The 18,888-nt window shown below is 39.0% G+C and overlaps 1 protein-coding gene across 2 annotated transcripts; it reads right to left on the bottom strand.

Moving 5' to 3' along the window:
- Nucleotides 1-1,637: 1,637 nt before the first annotated feature.
- Nucleotides 1,638-17,907, bottom strand: fam219aa (family with sequence similarity 219 member Aa). Of its 2 annotated transcripts, none has more exons than XM_042501789.1 (6): nt 17,700-17,907; nt 10,572-10,668; nt 7,659-7,752; nt 6,558-6,638; nt 5,151-5,226; nt 1,638-4,061 (listed from the first exon to the last, which is right to left on the bottom strand). In XM_042501789.1, the coding sequence occupies exons 1-6, from the start codon at nt 17,757-17,759 to the stop codon at nt 3,903-3,905; spliced, it is 567 nt and encodes a 188-aa protein (XP_042357723.1). In that variant the 5' UTR covers nt 17,760-17,907; the 3' UTR covers nt 1,638-3,902. The 2 variants fall into 2 exon arrangements, with proteins under 2 accessions (XP_042357723.1, XP_042357730.1); XM_042501796.1 differs by having other exon boundaries at nt 5,172-5,226.
- Nucleotides 17,908-18,888: the final 981 nt, after the last annotated feature.

Genomic DNA, 18,888 nt, shown 5'->3' with positions numbered 1-18,888 from the left:
CTAAAAGATAGGAGTCAAAAAACCAATGGGTGACGCCATTGTGGCCAGGTTCTTTATTTTATACAGTCCATTTTTAAAACGAGCACAAATTTGCAATAGCTGCAACCTTCATGCCCAATTTCAGCCTCTTAGGGCAAAAACTATGGCTGACTGATCACCTAACCTACAAAACGAGCTATAGAGCCGCTGGCCATGGCTAAAAAGAAATGATGAAAAGGTGCAGTTAAAAACATACAAAAACACACAGCACTATCACACTTCTGATATCTAATATTTATTTTTTTGATATGTTGCACTATACACAGAACTGACACTGTAAATCTAAATGGAACCAGTTCACAATCATAATAAGCACCTGACAAACAAATTTTTTTAAAAAAAGCATCTGTCTGTATATGAATTACCTCCCAGTCTTGAAAAATAAATTAAAAACACACAACTGCAAATAAATAGCTTCAGTTACAATGCATTACTTTTGACTCTGAACTCAAGAGACACGTGAAGCTACGCCCCGAGTGAGAGGACATCGGCCAGGAGTTAGTGCACATGCCTGTGACGGCCTGTGTGAGAATCTGTTGGGATGAAGTCAATGATAGAGGAAAAAAAGGTAAATCAGCACCATAGTCAATCAGACAGCCAGTCCCTCAATGTTAACTGTACACAGCTACGGGTCCAACACACACCTCAGCTTGTAGCTGCATTAGTGGCATATTTTCTGACCTATTGTACTATTAATGTATTTTTCCTACTCAATGCAAGTCATTTTATTATCTATACACATGGCATCTTATTTGTAAATGAAAGGTATTTTTTTTGTTTACTTTTGTGACTCTGATGCTGTAAAAAACATCGAGGCTGTATCAGATATCAGATATATGACAAGGTTAACAGAAAGAATTAGCATTTTGTTCTTTTTCCAAATAGCGTTTAGTTGTGTTTTCTCTTACATACAGTACTATTCATACATTCAGTCGTTCATTTGACCAGAGCTAAATCATGTCTTCCTTTCTTGACCACACATACATATCTGGTACCTTTCCAAACAAAAAAAAAAGCTCTAAGTGACACCATCATTTGTAATCATCCTTTACACACTGTATTAATAAAATGACATTTCGATGCTGTTGTTTGTATATGGATTTTCACAAAATATGTAAAACCTCCAAGCTGTAAACAGAATCAGCAGAGCATCAGTTATGAAAGATGAATGTAATATTTCCCCAAAATACTGCAATATATCCACAACGATAACCAAGATACATTTGTTTAAAATAGATGAGCATAGTATTTCAGAAGTCATTTCACATCACACACACCAGTTGTTGTCAAAATCTCCTTTTGTTACCATCCTCTCTGATAGTGAACATAGCTTCGTTGCTCTGTGACCTTGTCACGCCTGTTTCAGTCCCTGGCTTCTTCTGTCATGACTGAGCCTTGAACCACCTTCCTGCTTCCTGTCCGCCCAGAGCATCTTTAAACAATATATTGTGTATTTTTTCCTACCAACTGGGGCACCTGTAGACCCTGAGGTTTACAGCTGCTTTATTCTATTGTTCCAGTTTTTCATGACTTTGTAAATCAATGTGCTCCTCACTACCTATTTTCATAGTTTTCCTGTTTCTGTTTAAATGATGTAGTCTGTATTAAATAAAATTTATTGGGAACCCCACTCAAAATCACCCAATTCTGTCTATGCAGTTGTCACAGATGGCACAATTAGCTGAGTTTGTGATTGCCATGGGTCCTATTTTCAAGCATCACGTGATGGGATTTCCTCAAGTGCTCTGTTGACAACCCTAAACACTGCTCTTCCTCTGGTAAAATTATGCTCAGTCAATGAAATGCAACCATCCTAAAGTAATACTAATCTGTTTTTAGATGACATTAGATTCATGAGTAATAACATTATGAGAAGAAATAAGCTTTTCCATGACGGTTGTTTCTTACAGTAGTTTATACTTGGGGTGTCCAGGGACCCCAGTCGGTGGGCCCTGTGTGTTAAAGATGTTGGTCGGACGAGGGTTAAAGATTCCAGGACATTCTGAACTAAACAGTGCTTCGTGTCTTCTGTTCTCAAACTGTTCGTCTGCCTCCAGATTCAACACAATCAGAAACTATAGGATATAAACAACAGCGTAAAGTGTACACACATTCAGGACTACAGTTGTATTACCAGATATAAGAGCTTATCAAGGTTTAAGTTATTTTAAATACAAAATGTTTTCCAGGTGTTCTACTTGTCAAAATGTACATTTTGTGTTTTTGGGAAACCCAGCTTGATCTTTCACCGTCATTTCTTTCAGGGCAGATTTACATGCAAGTGACTTTTATCATCTGGTAGAAAACAGCAGACGCCTGTAGACCTCTAGAGATGTCTTTCGGTAGATGTAAACATGACAAACAGTGTGCATTCAGAACTTCCTAACAGCAACTTCCCTTTCAACGTCACACGAAACATCCACTGGCATAAAAGCATTGGAAATACACAGCTGTGTCTGGTGCTACATGAACAGTTCTTTTTCACAAGTCAAATCAGACAAATTGGTTATATTAAAACTATTATTAAAACCATTGAAACTTTTACACTTTAATTAATTTGCAAAATAAGGTGTATCCTTTCTAAAAAGATCATATTATATGAAATTAAAATCTGTTTTCATTTCCATCCAGGCAATATGGAATCACCTCATGACATTCTTCAGAAGCCATAACAGGTATGGCCCACATTATACTGCTATCTCTGTTTTTGCACATACTCTATGCCTATTATTATTATTATCATTATTATTACTATTATTACTATCGTTTTGTAACCACATTCACTGGTGTTGACTGCCTTTGTGATCCTCTTACACATGTCAGAGCAAACATGGAAAAACAAAAAGGAACTACGCACTAACTATTGAGCTGTTCTGCCATTATTCTAATAACAGTTTCTCTATATCTACTGATATTACAGTGAGTGAACCAAGACATTACTAACTTGATGGGTTTTTTTTTTTTAAAAAAAAAGCACGCCTCACATAATGTCTCATCGGCACAAGGATGTGTTAAGAGGTCAATAAAAACTGACATCTGGTCATTAGGACACAGTGTTAACAGGCAACATGCAAAACTATCTTTTTTTCAGCTTCTTTAAACGGAATATGAAACGATTAAGCAGTACGACCTCAGTGTAACAGACAAACTTAAAAAAGGAAACTGGACTCTCATAGTGTAAGCGTTAGTGTTTCATCAGCAGCTGGATGGTTAAGCACTACTTCCTTGGACATGTTTAAACACACATATGTCATTTTCATGTTTGACACATATATACACAGGAAGACGAAGCAGATTAGCTGAAAGAAATGAGAAAGTGAAATAAAGATTAAACTTCCACAGTCTTCTTGTCCATTGAATTTGACCGCTGATGACCAGTAGAAGAAGTAGATTGCACGGTTGATGCACTGTAACAAGTAATTTGACCATTTCAGGTGTTCGAGTTTCTGTCCACTGATTTTGTTTCTGTTTTTCCACTGTGTGTGTTGTACAATCCATTATGGTCCTTAAAATATCCACAAGCAATGAGATGGAAGTTGAACAAAGACAAAGCAAAAGTAACATGTTGTCCTTAATGGGGATGTTTCTGCCATCAGTCGAGGCCTCGCCGAACCAACAATGCAGAAGTAGGATGCACAGATCCAACCATAGGAGGAACGTGCACAGATACTGTACATATTGACTTTTTTCTCCAGACTTGAACTATCTCCATTTCTTAATTTAGCTTTTATAAACCCTTGTATTCCCTTTGTGCCATTGCCAGACAGATAGTTTTTCCTCCCTGCTGCCACTCTGGTCAATAATTGGCCTCAGTGCAGGTGGCAGACAGGAGGGTTTTTTTGGCGGGGAGTGGGGGGATGGCGCTACTGGATTTGACAGGCTGTGGACGGAGCAGCCTGGCAGCACATGCAGGTGGGGTTGACTGCTTTCGGGGGGATCAGATCCAGGTCCTCGTCATCTGGGATCTCATCCAGCCTGTACCCATCCTTCAGGAGCTGGATGTTCAGGTCCTGGTTGATCTGCTGCAGAGGTGAAAGAGAAGAGACACAGTGTCAGCAGAGCTTCAGGACCAACCCCTAAATCAAAAATACATATTTTTACTCCTAGTTGTAGTGCTATTTATCAAGCTAGATTGTTTTTGGTGTAAATTGTTGGGTGCTGGAGATACCTGCCATAGAGATGTCTGCCTTCACTTGATTATAATGAAAGAAGATGACACTTGTCTTGAAGTGCTCAAAGCAACAAAATATACATTTGAAAAACTCAACAGCGATGTTTCTTAACATAAATCATGACCCGTCTTTTCATGATAATGCACAGACCTTGTTCTGAGTAGTTTCTTGTATGGAATATTTTCTCTCTACCAAACTACATCCACCAACCGAATTACCACACGAAAGGAAGCGTGCATCTATTCATGCTCGAGAGGCTTGTGCTTGCGAGATGTAAACGTTAATGGTGTCCTCCTTGAATAGGTAGTGGGATTAGCTAGCTCAGTGGTGCTCGGAGAGGTAGCAGTAGATGCACGCTTCCCTCTGCACCGTGATACTGTGGTCAGGTGTAAGTTAAGCAGAGTCCCATCTAGGTTCATCATATCCGAAAAGGCAGACATCTCTACGGCCGATATCATCAACATTCAGCAACTCACACCACAACAATTTAGACTGATAAAAAAAAACCACAGGTAAGAGCAAAACTAAGCTAGGAATGACCTTGTTAGTTAAATCAGTTTGTATGTTAATTCATTATAGATTTTTTTTTAAATGTGGCGATCCAAACTAATTACATACAGAAACAGAAAGCAGCAACGTGGTGTGCAGGCAGGTCAATGGTGGCAATGAATTGTGGGGCACATACAATAAAAAAAGCTATAAACTATTCTACTCAAAGAGGAAATCATGAACAGGAATTTTGATGAGAATTATGGATAAATCATGACAGATGACTATGGATCCTAAGACGACACAGTGTACATTTTGGGGTTTATCTTTCAATGGGTGCACATATACCTGGTTTGTGTGGTGTAAAGATCGAACTAGGTGATCAGGTGGTGATGATTTTGGATTCACCAAATGACACTGTGAAACTATATATAATGTGTGTATAGATACCTGGTCCCTCAGACATCTCACCTCGGCTGAGGAGTATCCTGATGAGGAATATCTGGACATGTCGAAGTCATCGTCACTGAAAGACAGGAGGCATCAGCAGTTAGCCACATGGGAGTTTTTCTAAATTCATCCCTCAATCTCAGAATTATTCTAAAAAAAATTTTTAATGGGAAAAACAATGTTGTTCTTTTTTTGATTTGACAGGGTAATCAAATCTTTAAATTCTTGTTTTCTATGATAAAAGGTTACTAGCTCATTAGTTTTTATTGATTACATTGACTTTTTTTTCTCCATGACACCTTTTCTCATAATTCTAAGATAATAAGCTTAAAAAACATATTACTATATGTATAGTACTGAATTGTCGAGTTAGACAGTTGACTGTTTTTTCACCATTTTCCTGTTTTAAGATTTTTTGGGTGGGCCTAAAACCATAGCTCGATGATGCAATGGAGCTATACTCAGCGTTATCCCGCCCCCTGACAATGTAGCAGTATAAAAACAAGAAGCGTCATTAGCGTAGTCCTGTGATTGGGCGTGACCTACACTCCTCCAGCGGACACACCCCCGGTGTTTCAGATCAGAGAATACTGTGCATTTTTTAATGATTGTGAGACCTTCTTTTACATACTTGCCGATTTTTTGGCCATTTAAAATTTGGTCAGGTGTTTAACAACACATCTTTCTGTGATGTGACAAACTCAGAACACATTTTAATTATCACTTTACATGGACTTTAGGTTATTTACTCTTTAAATAACCCTGTCTTGCCTCAAAATGACATCATCAGGGTCATTTTCATTTATGAGAAATCATACAATATTATGCATATGCAGCTAACAGCCTTTTCCCCCCGAGGGAATGCTCTGCCTCACATACACTGTAAACAAACAGAGCGACATTGTGCAAAGGCTTCGCACGTGAATCTGAAATGTGGACAATAGATAAACGGGTGCTCTGTGTCACTGTGAGTCAGAAAGCTCGTCAGAGGGTGTGTCTGGGATGATGTAAGGATGGTTGGCTTCCAGAGTGCTGATTTCACATAAGAGAGTTTCCCTCGTGTCGCAGCAAGCGCAGGGCACAAAGGGTGAGACTCAGCTGTGTCAAATGCAAACCTGCTGGTACAGGGTGGAAGCGAGCACTCCCACTGAGCCGCTTTTCCCCATCCAAATCCTCACCCCGCTATCCTCTAATCCTGCGCCCTGGGAGAGGCTTTGCCCCTTTTTAGGAGCCCTACTGTTAAGAACTCTCTCAAGTTGCTGCTCTATGGATTAATGCAGCATCATGATGGAGTGAAACCTTTGAAAACTACAAGCTAGCAAATTTTGTCTTTATCTCACATTTTAGTTTGACCTGAAAAATTCTAACTGCATCGTATTTTAGTGTTACAGGATTTAGACTACATACCTGTCAGTGTCCAGTGCTACCAGCGGCTTCTCATCCGGACTCTGGTCTAAAGAGGAGTAGCCTTTGTTTGGCACCACCAACCTGAACATGAACACGGAGAAAGAGAAAACACAAACTGATTTCACATTTAAAATCCTTCACAATAAAGGTCACATGCTGGCTGAAAGCAAACCAGAGCTGTACACACTCTTAGATAATTGTGCTGAAAATTTAAATGTATTAGTGTGTTTGGGTATGTGTATTGTGGTATATGTTGTAGTGTATGTAATGTGATATATGAACTGTAGTATGTGTACTGTAGTGTGTTGGGGTATATTTATTTTTATTATGCCTCTCATGTTTATATTATAATGTTTGAAATTCAATATTTTAATAACAATGTAGGTCTGTATGTAAAAGAGTTGAAAATTAGCAAAAGCTATACATATACACTCTTTGTGCAACTCATCAGTTTCATACTCTGTAAAGGAACTATGTGGAATTGCATCGTCCTCATCAAATAAAACATAAATTCAAACAAAGATGACACACAAAAGAGAAAAAATTGAAAAACACTCAAAAGTATTCTTTCGCCAAATGCATTTTTAGTGAAACACCCCTAAAATAGTGTCAAATCATGCACAGTGTAACAGAGCAATGTAAGAAATGCCACTCTCCTTACAGGCCAAGACACAAACATTGGGGCTAATCTGTAGCCTTCAGATTGCAGGCGTTTTTAGATTATCTTTCCCCGTCTGAGACCGGGACTCCAGACCAGTCAGAAGCCTCTCTTACATTTCCACTAATCCACCAGGGAGTGGGATTAGACAGATGAGCCAGTTGTCAATGTTGTGGGTTGTATTGGGTTTATGCTCTGACTCTTTTTATCACCCTTCACTTACACCCACAACCCCCCACCCCCCCTTTTAAAAAGCCTTGTTATGCGTTTGGTTGTAATATTAAAAAGTCTGATGCCGTCCTCGGCGGGCTGGCAGCAAACAAAGCCTTCAGTAGCGGGCCGAGACGGGGTACAATAACATATTGCTTCAGATGCTAATTGATGCAAAGTGTAACATTTGTGGTCAAAATAACAGGAAGCAAGAAGGCAGTGGAAGCTGTTACCTTGTCCTGGCATTCTTCTTGGGCTGCTGATTGACAGGACTTCCCATGGTGCCATTCTTCACTGATCCCTTCCTGGCGAGGTCCCTCTGTTTCTCTGGGCAACCACAGGATGTGAGGTCATCAGTAGATGCATCAATAAACCTCAACTTCAAGACCACTCGCTGTTTATATGATTTCGTTTGTTGAAAAAAGTATTCAAATATGTTCAAAACAGGCTTCAAGTCGTCTCATGACAGCGTTACACCAAACGACAAGCACTGTCACTGACAAATTTACAATGTCAGAGTAAGACATATTCGATAATATCATACGCTTTTTAGTCCTGGTTCATGTGAACTGGAGAATAGCTGCATTCTCCCAGGTATCAAACAAGAAGCACCAAACCAGGTCGACAGTGAACACGATGGGATTGTGAGAACACGAACACAGTCTTGTTTCTCTTTGATGTGGAAAAGTAGGATGAAATGTTGGAGTTGTGGAGGGAGCAAGAGTCGCTGTTTAACCCTTTAAAACCTGGGCACATTAGTGTGATTTCTTTCAAAAACATGGGAAGAAGGCAATGAGGAACTTGCAAAGAAATGACTTACAAAATACCCCAAAAAAGTAAAAAGTACATGAAAAGTTGCCAAAAAAGCATCAAAAACATCAAAGAAGGAAAGCAAAAAAAAAAAAAAACCAAAACAATTACCTGAAAACAACAGCTTAGAAATTACGGTAATTCTAGAAAAATAATTTTAAATATAGTATCTGGATAATTATAAATTTAATTCTCTGGATATTTTTCCTTGGCCTTTAAAAAAAAAATCAAAATCTACTAATTTCTTGCAATTTGCGGGACATTTCTTGTCAAGTTGCTCATTGTGCTTTTTTTCCCCATGTTTTAGAAAGAAATCAAACCAATTTGCTCAGGGTTCAAAGGTTTAAAATACTTGTGGTACGTGTCTAAATGCACCACAGGCAAAGTGGTGTCAATCCAGGTGTGGTGGTATGCATTTTGTGTGTTTTTTCATATTTTTCCTGGATTTTGGCTGTGTTTTCAGAGGCTGGGCGTGGCTTCCTGGTGCTGGAGCTCTGCATGCACACCTGTTACTCATTCCACATTCATCAGCTGCAGCTTTTAAACCGCAGTCTCTCCCTTGTTTCCACTCTTCATAGTGGTACTGTTGGCTCATCAGGAGTGTTGCATTCAGTGAACAAACAGCTGGTGTGATTCTTTAGTGTTGGTTTATGACAATTTGCTGTCTTCTCCATCTCCAGTGCCTCATTCCTCTGAGCTCCAGCGCCTCAGCCACATGTCACTCAGCCTCTCACCACCTGTGCTGTTAGCCACAGCTCCTTCGGTGCGGTAAGCCACACTGCTTCCTAGCCTCATTGTACAAACACCAGAGTCGTAAGCCACACAGCTTCCCAGCTTCAGCCACAACTTCAACTACTTCTACTCCAGCCTCAGCCTCACTGCGGCCTGCCTGCAAAAACTCAACTATAAACTCATTTTTACCCATTTTCCCCTTGTCTTGTGGTCTTGCTCTTGGGTCCAGTTTAAAACCACAGAAAACTGTTACACCTGGTTCCAAAAGATTAATTTGGTGTGTATGAAATCCAACAGCACCCATATTAGTGACAAATCTTTATTTTTGAAATGGTTCAGCTCTCATGTCCATAGTCGTCTTCCACTAAAGTAGCACAGCTTATAAATAGAGGCTGCTAGCAAGTCGAAGCAACAAAATCCCAAATTTGAAGTTTGTACACTAATGCAATATATTTTGAAAAATTATATTTATGCCACATTGACAATAATACTGTTGACATATGACTCCTTTTATCTTGTGTTTCTTAAGTTATGTGTTTTTGCAGGCATGTAAGGAATTGCAATATTCCCAAAAGGGAGTTTAGCCTAATATCTTCAACCAGGAGGAGGATGGGAAATAATCCAAAAAGTATGTAATCTCATTGCAGTGACCCTGAAAGATCCCCAGTCTTTGAAAAATCATACCACGTTAAACAACTGCTGCACAGTACGCAGCGACATAGCCAGCACATTCAAGACCCTTTAATTTAATTTTTTTATGTTGTGGATGATGTTATCCTGTAGGAAAGCTGAGCATTTTGGAGATATTGACTTGTAAATTTCAGGAAACTGTTTTTTTGTTTATTTTTTTGGAACAGAGCCCTTGGGACTAAATAAAAAAGGAGGAATCCTGTTTGTGACAAAGGCGTTCACAACGTTGTGGTGGTTCAAAAACAGAGGCAGCTCAGAAATGTTCTGACACCTCTGACTGTAAATTCAAATGTTGGGGAATGTAATTTTGCAGGCACACAATACTCTGAATATTGTATGGTACTGGATATGAACTCATGTTGAGCAAAATGCTTATTTTGACCTTTCATGATGCATTCACACAAATCTGCATACTGCGGCCGCCCACGGCTAACTTTATGCGCAAATGTGTTAAACGCTTTCCATCCTTTGCTGCAGCTCACTGTTAAACCTTTAAAGAGTAAAATCATGAGAACAAACAGAACAAAACTATCTATCAGCCACCAGTACAATCTCCTAACAGAACGATCCAACAGAGAAAAGCTCACATCTACCGTTAAAGATGGCTCCTTTCCATAAAACCTGGTCACCTTTTCTGCTGATCCCTCTCTGCTCCACCCCACACATTTTTTTCTTCTCCAACCCAAAATAAAATATATTTGCTCAATATTCCCCAGCTTGACAAACCCATACCACGCCCCTTTTTGTTGATGTTTTGATATATTCCTTATCACTTTTTTGTCCGTTTTGTTTTGTTTTTCACTAGTAATGTAAGTCTGTGTATAATTTGTTCTATAATATGTTGATGCATGGTAAATATTTTTCAAAAAAAAAGTAAAATCATGAATGTATCTGCACTGTGTTGGTTGGGATACCTATTTGGACTTGCAGTGGTGAGGGCTTGTAGTTCATGGCCACAGTCTCTCCCTTGGTGTCGGGGTCTGCCTCTAAGGTGGAGGATGCTGCTGGGTCCTAGGCAGAAAAAAAAGCATGTGACAGCTTTAATACAACCAAATACCACAAAAAACTAACATCTGAAATCTTATTTTAGTACAATCTCACTGTATATCTTCGGGCTGTGTCTCTTCCTAGACCGCACTGTTTTCTAATTCAGTAGCTGACAGCTGTTTTCTACTAACACAGTTTACATCAACTTGTGCCGCTTTCACTGAGCCTAAAACTGAACACAGTCCAGAGGGAACAATCGGCTCAGTAGCAAGAGCGACCCACTGATTTATCACCAGGCTAGCACAGGCCCACATAGCCTTGAAAATCAGTGCTTTATTTAGAACCTGCTTGTGGCCAATACCCTGGCGAGATTTCCCAAGCCTATGTGCTACTATAGCTGCCTGGCTTGCAGCATCAATAGGCTTGAGTGTTCTGCCTATGTCGCTCTTTTATGTGTGAGCGATGATGGCATGGGGAGGAGGCCGTGGGAGAACAGAGGGGGCTGCTGTTGGAGCCACGGTTTCACCCCAGATTGAGAGAGGGGAGCTGGGCTGCGCTTGGCCTGCTCTGCTGACAGAGCTCCACATTATGTTGATCCTACAGGCCTCCCCTTGTTGCACACTGTGAGGGTCTCGGCGGGCCACATGGCGAAGGCGAGCGGGCATTTGGCTTTCAATAACTCTGTATTCTCTCCAGAGAAATGGCTGCTGTATTTTAACAATCTTCCAAGCAATTCAATAACTGGAGCTTCGAACTAGACTATAGACCACTGCTTCATGCTACGAAGTGTATTTCGATAACCTAAAAAAACATCTCTGAGTAAGTTTATTTTGACAAAAATACAGAACACATTCAATCAAAAAGAGAAAAGGAGTAAGGCTTCCCTGGGAGGATTATTCAGTCCTCCTCTATTTAAACGAATAAAAAAGTGTCATTATTACTCATTGAAAACAAAAATATCTCTCCGTATGGAACACACTAGAAAACAAACAGTACTACTAAAAGAAAAGTAAAGGAGGAAAAAAAAAACAGAAAAAGTTGTGTAAAATGTAATTTTTTTAAAAAATGCACTGATTTGCAAACCTTTTTTGGCATTTCATTTTCAAAACCTTTACAATTAGAGACCTCAACAAACACTTACTGAGGGTTGTTAAAAGAAATAGTGACGTAACACAGTGCTAAACATGCCCCTGTCCCAACTTTTTTGGGACATGTTGCAGGCATCAAATTCAGAATGAGGGTATATTGATAAAAATGTTTATCTGTATGACCGTTAAATATCTTGTCCTTGTACGGTATTCAATTGAATACATGTCAAAGGATTTGCAAATCACTGCATTCTGTTTTTAGTTACATTTTACACAACATCACAACTTTTTTGGAATCAGAAGTCGATGTACAGCCAGCAGAAGTGTCTTGTCATTGGAAGATGAAATGAGAAATTTATTTAATTTTGCCATAAAAGCTGGATAAGAAGATAAGTTCAGCGTGGTATCCAATGCATTGTGTGGACCTCTAAAGGTGATTTTAAAAAGGATGTCTTGATGTACAACAATAAGGTCAATGGAAATGTCTGAAGATTTAAAAAAATGAAATGTATCTGGGCGATCTTGCCTGCAGGTAATGTATCTAAACACAAGTTAAAAAACAGCTACTCTTATCTGTCGACAACATTAACTTTTCTCTTTTTCATCTTAGAAATCATTCTTGAAAACCTCTTCTGAACTTGCAGTAATCAAAGTGTGGGATATCTAAAAGACACATCAGGCCGGGTGTGTTAATACTTCATAAAATGTTTTTTTTTTTTTTTAATTTAATTCATGAAAAACAAAGTGTCTTAGGGGATTGAGGGAATAGCAAAAATAAATAGGTCCAGAATCAGATATGCCTGAATCTAATCCATCAAAACCTTTTTATGGTATTACTATAAAACGCTATAGAAATTTAGGCCAATTCCATGAGACCAATAGAGCTTATCCAATCTCACAAGGCCTGATAAAAAATTCATGAGTATTTAGCAGGGACAGTGTGACACTTATTTTGCATATCGATTTTCATGTAACACGTTTAAAAACAAGCTGCCAACAACAAAAACGGCGAAACGGAACACGTTTGGATAGTACACAAGCAAAATTAAAGTTGCACTCCTGTCATCAGAGCGAAATATGTGCCTTTTCAATGTTTGTCAGCTGCCAATCATAGCAATAAATCTCTTATTGTAAAAAGAAAAGTAGCCTCCTTCCATTCCTCACTTCTCGTCGAGACCTCGTGAAGAATGACAGGTTTTAAGGGTTTGTTTTTCTTAAACTTCGTTCCACTGTGGCCAAATAAACCTTCAATGGATTCAGTGGTGTCATTCTCATCTGGTGATGAAGCTTTGTTCATGTAGCTGGAATAATTAATGAGAGCTGCAACAGTGACTACGGTATGCACGCTGGTAGGAGCACAGAAAGCACACAGATGAGGCATTCCCACTGTAGCACAAACACCAGCTCTTTCTGTTGCGTGACAGGCCCTTCCCTTGGATCATTAAGGCTTACCCACAGGATTTTTCTTTTTTCACTCTTGTTTTTCACACTTCCCTTCCACCACGGACAGATACTGTGATGAGCTACGGTCATATTGTCTGTCAAGTAAATCCCTTTGAAATGTCTTCAGCAGGACTGGCAGTGAAATATGAAAGGGATTCAGTATTAAGCCGTCTGGGACAGAATTCACTTCTTGAACATAAGTCGCCTCAATTGCTGATCGCAATTAGCGGGTAAGCCACAATAAATACGTTCAAATTATTCTTAAAATAGAACAGCTTACACCACATCAGTCTGGTCGAAAGAAAGAAATGCTACCAAAAGTTCCCAAACCTGCAATTGAAAATGAGTCCTTATATGAACCAATTTCCTGAAGAGTAAGTCACAAAAAATAGTTTAAAAAGGCCAAAGCCAGGTAAAGGGAAAGTACGCCCATTTCCGAAATTCATGCATGTTATTCCTCTGGTCTAAGACAGTCCAAAAGTATTAGTAAACATGAAGGACTTTCTCAAAAACCCAAAAACGTGTTGAACGCATATATGACCCCACCGTGACATCACCAGTGGGTTTGTGAACTGCCGTTTTGAAGCCTCAAGTATTAGCCATTTGGCCAGCACCATTTTAATTTTTGCAACCAGCAGTGCAAGGATGCTACCATATTAGGATGATTTAATGGTGGATCTGACGGGAGGATGCTATGCACGCTCACAAACACTGGCAACCTGTTTCATGCAGTCCGTGGGTGAGTGCTAAAACTCAAAATTGTGATGTCATACTGCAAGTCTGGAGCTGCTCCACTGACGAGACTGGTGAAAGATGTTCTCGATGACATTGAGAGCACCCAGCGAAATGTTTTGAATGCAGGGGAACATTTTCTGTTTAGGAACTGACAACATTACAATAGCATGAAGTTAATTTAGGGACAGACCAAATCACTGCCATGATTTGGAAGGTAGACAAATGGCAACTGCTTTGAACTGCAGAGATATTTGAAATTGGCAGCTTAATTTCCAGCAATAACTGTAACATTTAAAGATATATAGTTAAACACAGTAGTCTGACCTATTTGATGTTTTTGCTGTGCTTATTTCATGTAGCGTGTTGCTTTGCTAGTGTCTTTAAAAACAAATCTACTAGAGCAAAAGATAAGCAATATACAGCTGTGGACGGGGACAGCAGCAAAATGTTTTTTAGCTGTCTAAAAAGACACACATTTAAGCTTAAGTGTATGCTATGTTTGAAATACTGCCACTGCTTTACCTTACACATTACCTGATCGAGACCAAGCAGCTCCCGTGTTTTAAAATGTATGTTTTGGTCAATAGTGTCTGGGGGCTTTGGATGAGATACCATCCTCAATTCCCCGTTGGAACGGTCAGTATGACTGCATGTTATGTTTGTGACACATGGTGATTTCTACTCAGAGTTACTTTAGACAAACATCACAATTCGGTCTATACTTTTCTGTGGGTCCACAAAATCAGGCTGCCGTTTATTGTCTATGGAGCAGTTTCACACTTAATACCTGATGAAATCATAAGTTTGAGATTTACTTCTCTGGTTTCTGACCTTGGGAGAGAGTAGCTCATGTTCACATATATTGACTGAACTTCCGAAGGCCATGGAAATAACATTTTCAGAATTCATAATACACTGTTGTTCCCCTTTAAGAGTTCTCTGTAAAACCATATGTGAGTGCTGACAGTCACTAACGCATGATTACGACCCGGCCTATGGCATTTGGGGTGACACACTGAATTTGATGTATTAAAAGTCACACCCAGTCAGCGGCCCTGACCTTCAACATGCATTCACACACAAAAACATGTGTACACACGTACACATATGACCCATCAGTTTCATCAGCCTGTCCTCCGACTCCTCTACTGCCTCTGATGATGAACAGCCACGAGGTTGCTGACACAGCACAGACGCCAAGCGATTGGTAGGATTATACATCAGGGCCTCCAACTGGCCAATAAGAGCTGAGACTGATACATCAGGTGACCATTAAAACAGTTGCGTGTTATCCTGATGGTAATAATAACTGGACTACGTCTGTCGTAATTAGATTTAGCCTACAGTCATCATTTTTAAATGTTTGTGTGCTTAATGACGGGCCAGTTTATGATGTTTGTGGGGTTTTTTTTAAATCATTAAAGTTAAGGGCAGATTAACAACAGGCTGGTTTACAAATTAGAATCGTTCATATCGTTCATAACACACAATAACTCAGTGATCCAAATAACTGAAAATTCTCTGAAAAGCTGTTTTGTTTGTGTGAAATTCATTCTAGACAAGGAGGCAGGTGCTGAGTGTATTCATGCGGTTTAGGAATCACAATGAAGTTATTAGCATTAAAATGCACAGCCATGTGTGCCACAGCAACTGTGATCCTGACACAATCAGATAAGGTTTGAATGTTATGTAAAGTAAGGGACCGTTTTGGGGGTTTGAAACGAGATCGCAGGTAACATTTAAGAGACCCACAGGGTTCTGGCATGATAATCACATGAGGTGATAAGAAATAAACTATACAATATCAAGGACGCAGGCTGACCACAACCCAAGTATTTTCGATCTTGGATTCAGTTCCACAAAAATCTCACTGGGTGAAACATGAGAGCACACTGATCAAATCTTCATAAGGGAGAGGCAACTGCTGCTGCATGAAAAAGGAGACTTTCTGTGCATGTGAGCGTATGTTCTTCTGTGAAATTCAGCTGGAGTTTAGCCTCAGGGGTGAGAGGGCCTGGGAAGGGTAATGAACAGTAGAAGTTGGAGCTCTGCTTTTGCCTAAACCCTTAAGGCAAACACTTAAAATAAAGGGACAGCTGTTTGAGACTGCTCTGTTTGAAGTATTAAGAATAAGACTGGCATATCATAATTATATAAAATAACACTAAGCTGTATTGCTGAAATGAAAGGCTCAACTTAAAATGAAATGTTGGGAATAAGAGCAGTGGTCCAGTAAGTTATTGGTGACTGTAACCCTTCTTTCTTGCTGGATAGTGTTCATCAGTCCCTCTGGCAAGCAGCTACAATTTTTCTTGATTTAATCTTCTTTAATTGACACCAAAATGGCAAAACAGCAGACACCCAGCTTATCTGATCACTTAACTCAATCTCAATGGGACCAGCCTGGTTAAACAAAGGTTAAATAAAAATAAAAAAATAACTCCAGCACATGTCAACTTGAATTTGTTACACTTTCACCTGTCCCTGTTAACAATAGGAGGTAGGAACTATAGTTGTTGTTACTCTCACTTGAGGCTAAGAGGACATAAAATAGCAACTTAAAGAAAATACATCAATAAAATTATAGATCAAGTGCCATTAATGATAAACGAATAATTATGTGATAATATAAATTCATTCTGCAAGACCAAAATACAATGTGCAATTATTACTGCAACAACATTGATCTTATTTTCCTTAATTTTACGCATTTTATCCACTCTATTTCTACCTTTATTTTCAGTAATATTATCTCAGTGGGTTTTATTTTCCATCTTATGTTATGCATTCTAGGCATTCTATTTATATCCTTATTTTTTATCGTACTTTTCTTGTATAATCAAGTAGGTCTTATCCATGTGAAGATGCATTCAGTGTATTCTATTCTGATCTTATCTTATTTTTACATTATTATGGACTGCATTTCTTGTATGAAAAGTGCTATACAAATAAAGTGTATTATTATTATTACTATTATAGTATTAGTCTTATTACCCACAGTATCCTGTAACACATAAATTAATTCTGACTTATCTAAACTAATATAAAAATATAATGTGTACAGTCACTATGGTCACAGTGATCATGACTTATCATTTCAGATCTGGTGTGGTGTGCAGGCTGGGCCTAACACTCAACACAGAGAAATACCTGTCTTATATACAGTGCAATAGAGAATGAAGCACAAAAACATTTATGCCAACTCTTCTAATTTTACTGTCAGCTCTGTGCCATATAATAAATCACGGAAGGACTGCTCTCTTGCTGTGGGCCTGCTCAGGCTAGCCATCCTCAGGATGCAGTCTGCAGCAACAGAGCTGCTGTTCACGCGATCATTTGGGCTCAGCTCATACAGTCATCCCGACCCATATAACACGTCACCAAATGACGAAACGTGAAAACAGTGGGCTCTGTCAGCTATTGATGTAAACAAGCGCAAACTGACGTATTTTTTTAATCGTGATTTTAGTAAACTGCGTAGTTTAAATAATACGGGAAAGCCAAAGCTCTTTTATAATCTAATTATTACATGTATTACTAATGTAACCATTATATGGGGGAGACAGATAACGTTAGCCGCTATCCTTTCATCTATAGAAAATCAATCTACACCCATCCCAGAGCTGCAGTTTGTGCCACAGCTGTACATCGCTTTCTGCTAGCTCTCACGCGCAGATTATGTCACACAGCTGTCACGTTCAACCCACGAGCGAGACACACACACACAAAAAAATCGTTTTCAATAGAAATATTTACATAAATGTTGTTTTTGTCTCTCTCCTCTCTTACCAAAGGCTGGGTCTCTCCGTTGACAGGAGGTACTTGAAACCGGTCGATTTCTTCCATCATTTTGGCAAAAGCGTCACAGGAACGATACAGAAGTCAAGAGAAACGGTGACTTGTTTCTAACTATCCCGGTTGGTGATGCTCGGTTTTCGGGATCTTTCTTTCTTCAGCATTATAGCAGCTCGTTTTCCTCCATCCTGACAGAGGTGACTCGACAGCAAAACAGCAGTACCGCCCCACTTCCGGGTCTATAGAATATTCATGAGGAGTCTGGCCAATCACAGAGGAGATCATATTGACATACGTAGTGAAGTAAATTCATAGACGGTAGATTAAAATATCGAACAGAAACATTTATAAAAACATATACCTATATGATACTACATTTTCGAAATATTTCCTCCACCTTACTCAATAAGTATTTGCCTCATTGCACATTTGTTTCTCAGAGGCTACTAGCTTCAGAAAAATATAGCCGCCCAATTTTGCTTGATACAACCATGCATTTTTTGTGTGTGTGTAGGCCTGTTGTATTGGAAGATTCATTCATTCTTTAGCTTGATATAAACTTGCTACATGTGCTTTTTGTAAAACAAATAAATAAACAGTATTTCATTTGTCACTTCACTGTGATCATTCATTTTTTTTCTGAACAGATATGGAAAACTTACTATAGGAAAATGACCATTTCATGGTGATGTTATTGTGTTAAATGGGATGCAGCTTCTTATAATTCTTGGTAAATTCCACATCCAATCGAAATGACCTGACTCTAAACCCTGATTTAATCGGTTTATTATTAGATTTAAGCAGCATAGCACCTTCCTCGAAGGTGTAATGACCAAAAAGCTCGAAAGACTTTCAGTATTTAAAAGTAAATAGGCCTACATTTCTTTGAACTCTGAAAGGAGGCCTTCGTACAAATGAATGAACTTTTGACTCACCTGTCCTGTTTTCCTTTCTTTTTTAAATGACAGTTGCTGTTATTCCTCTTTAACATAAGGAAATATATTTTCTTGAAAAAAAAAATCTTAATTCAAGCATAACTTGGCCGATGTGCTTTCCCCCCCTTTTTAAAGAAAGTTGTATAACTAGTACTGTAAAGGACTAAACGCTGTTTCAAAAGTTTACATCAGTGATTTGTGATTCATAATAAAATGTTCTGGCACTGATACAATTGAAATGTCGGTGA

Source organism: Plectropomus leopardus, chromosome 2, assembly GCF_008729295.1.
Source record: "Plectropomus leopardus isolate mb chromosome 2, YSFRI_Pleo_2.0, whole genome shotgun sequence".
Classification (NCBI taxonomy): domain Eukaryota; kingdom Metazoa; phylum Chordata; class Actinopteri; order Perciformes; family Serranidae; genus Plectropomus; species Plectropomus leopardus.
This window is presented reverse-complemented; position numbering and strand designations above follow the sequence as displayed.